This window comes from Thalia democratica, chromosome 1, assembly GCF_965202585.1.
Source record: "Thalia democratica chromosome 1, ktThaDemo2.hap1.1, whole genome shotgun sequence".
Taxonomy (NCBI): domain Eukaryota; kingdom Metazoa; phylum Chordata; class Thaliacea; order Salpida; family Salpidae; genus Thalia; species Thalia democratica.
The window spans coordinates 91678772-91681080 of NC_139165.1; the positions used below are offsets into that span (position 1 = coordinate 91678772).

At 38.8% G+C, this 2309-nt stretch overlaps 1 protein-coding gene across 1 annotated transcript; it reads left to right on the forward strand.

The window, feature by feature from the left end:
- The first annotated feature begins 521 nt into the window (after positions 1–521).
- LOC145841117 (E3 ubiquitin-protein ligase ARIH1-like) lies at positions 522–1979 on the forward strand. The gene has a single exon (XM_082948490.1). The coding sequence runs from the start codon at positions 522–524 to the stop codon at positions 1977–1979; it is 1458 nt and encodes a 485-aa protein (XP_082804616.1).
- The last annotated feature ends 330 nt before the right edge of the window (positions 1980–2309 follow it).

Consider the following 2309-nt stretch of genomic DNA (forward strand, 5'->3'; position numbering starts at 1 on the left):
ATGCCTTAAAACAGTTTATTTAACTGAACATTTTTTACTAATGTTTTCAAAAATGAGCAATACAATACATAAATCTTCTCTTGTATAGTCAAAATAATTTATAATTTTTTTTTTGTTTAGAATAAAATTGCTGAACAATTTTGCTACAATATTAAAATACTGTTAATAAACCGATTAAATTTTTAAATATACTCAATGCTATATCATACTGTAAAAACTAAACTTTATAGTAATCTAGACTTTAAATTATACATTAAACTTGTTTTAGTGTAGCTTTTACATTTATAGTGTGTTCTATGATTATTGTACTTTTTTAATACATGTAGAATAAGTTATCCTTAAAGATTAAAGTTTTTTTTTAAGAAACATTTTGATCTTTTCTACATATATTTAAAGTTAAACATTTCAGTTGCTTATTTAATGTCTGTATTCCATATGCTGCGATCCATAAAATATAAGGTATTAAACTTAATTTTTAAAATTCAGCATAGAATTTTTTCAGTTTTTAACCTGATTAAAAAATGTCTGATGTCGATAGGTTCGAAATTAGTGACTCCGAATCCGATGTTTTTCTGTGCCCTGAACCTTGCCCGAAAGAGTCTCACTGCCTCGCGTGTCACATCCCAACTCCTTCGCCTCCCTACACCGTTTGCAAGTACGAAGATTTGTTGAAAGCAATGGAAGAGGTCATTTGCGACGTCCAGGAAACGACGGTGGGTCGCAGCAAGACTGAGCTGAGAATTCTGCTCGACACGTGCGATTGGGACGAACAGGCGTTGGTGGAAAAACTGGCCGGTGACGAGGCCGCTGTGAAGAAGCTGTACGATGAAGCACAGTTGCCGTTTGGGAAGACAAAGACGCTGAAAAAGTTTGGAAAATTTCAAGCGTACGAGTGTGGTATCTGCATATCGGATTATGATAGCTCCGAGATGTTTCATTTTGACTGCGGTCATATTTTCTGCAGAGAATGCGTTGCTGAGACAGTCAAGCAAAAAATTCACGACCGTCAGCAACTGATATTTTGCCCTTCGAACCATTGTGACTGCTTGATACCAGATCACTGTGTGCTGGACTTGACGACTGAGGAGAGAGACAAAACCAAGTTTCAGAAGATGATAACTGATTCTTACGTTCAAAACAAACCAAATCTCGGCCGGTGTCCGGGAAAGGACTGCGGCAACGTTTTCAAAATCAAAGAACATGTTTTCACGGCCGTCTACGTCTACTGCTGCAAAGGCCACAGCGATGTGTGCTTCAAATGCCGAAAGGATCCTCACGAGCCGCTGGACTGCCGCATGGCAAAGGTCTGGCTCGGCAAGCAGCTCGAGAGCAGTCTTACGTGGATCCAGGCGTTCACGAAGAACTGCCCGAACTGCGGCGTTGCGATCAACAAGAACGGAGGCTGCAACCGCATGAGCTGCAACCAGTGCGAGCACGACTTCTGCTGGATCTGCATGAAAGACTGGCATGAGCACGACACTTCTCGCGGCTGCAGCACTTACAGGGACCAGCATGAAACGCGGGACGACGGCAAAAAGGCGCTGGAAAGGTACATGTTCTACTCGGACAGGTACAACCAACAAAAGCAGAGCTTGATGTTGGAGCGAGACATTAAGTTTGATGAAACTGTGAGCCCCACCGCTGATTCAAAAACAAGCCCAAGATATGCGAAGGAAGAAAGTCTTAACAATGCGGTAATGGTGTTGAAAGAATGCAGAATGATGCTGATGAACACTTACGCGTTCGCCTACTTTCTTAAGGAAAACAACCAGTCGATCGTTTTCGAAAACAACCAGTCTGACCTGCAAACGAAAGTGGAAGAGTTGAGCGGGTTGTTGGAGCGGAACGTGCACAAGAGTGAAGTCCACAACCAGGCATTCCACGATGTAGTTCAGTGCTGCAAAGAAAGAAAAAACAAGTTGGTGGAACATGTGAAAGAGAGCATGGCGAATGATGATTGGATTTATTATTATAATTGATTAGTGACTAATATTGTGCGTTGTAACTTTTCTTTGTATTGATCGTGGAGTTACTATGTTATTTTCCTTAGTTTAACTATTGATTTTTTTACTATTTAGTTTGTTTATAAGGTTTGATACTGTTTACTTTATAAGGTTTGTTTATAAGATTTGATACTGTATACTGTTTTTCGCTTAGTTTCTAATACACTAGTAAAATATGAAGATGATTTTTTTATGAATTAAGTCCTTAACATAGATATTTAAGTTTGTATATTTTATAGACAAATTTAAAAAAACAACTTTGCTATACAAAACAAGTATTGCCAAGCAACTACATCATACAATTTT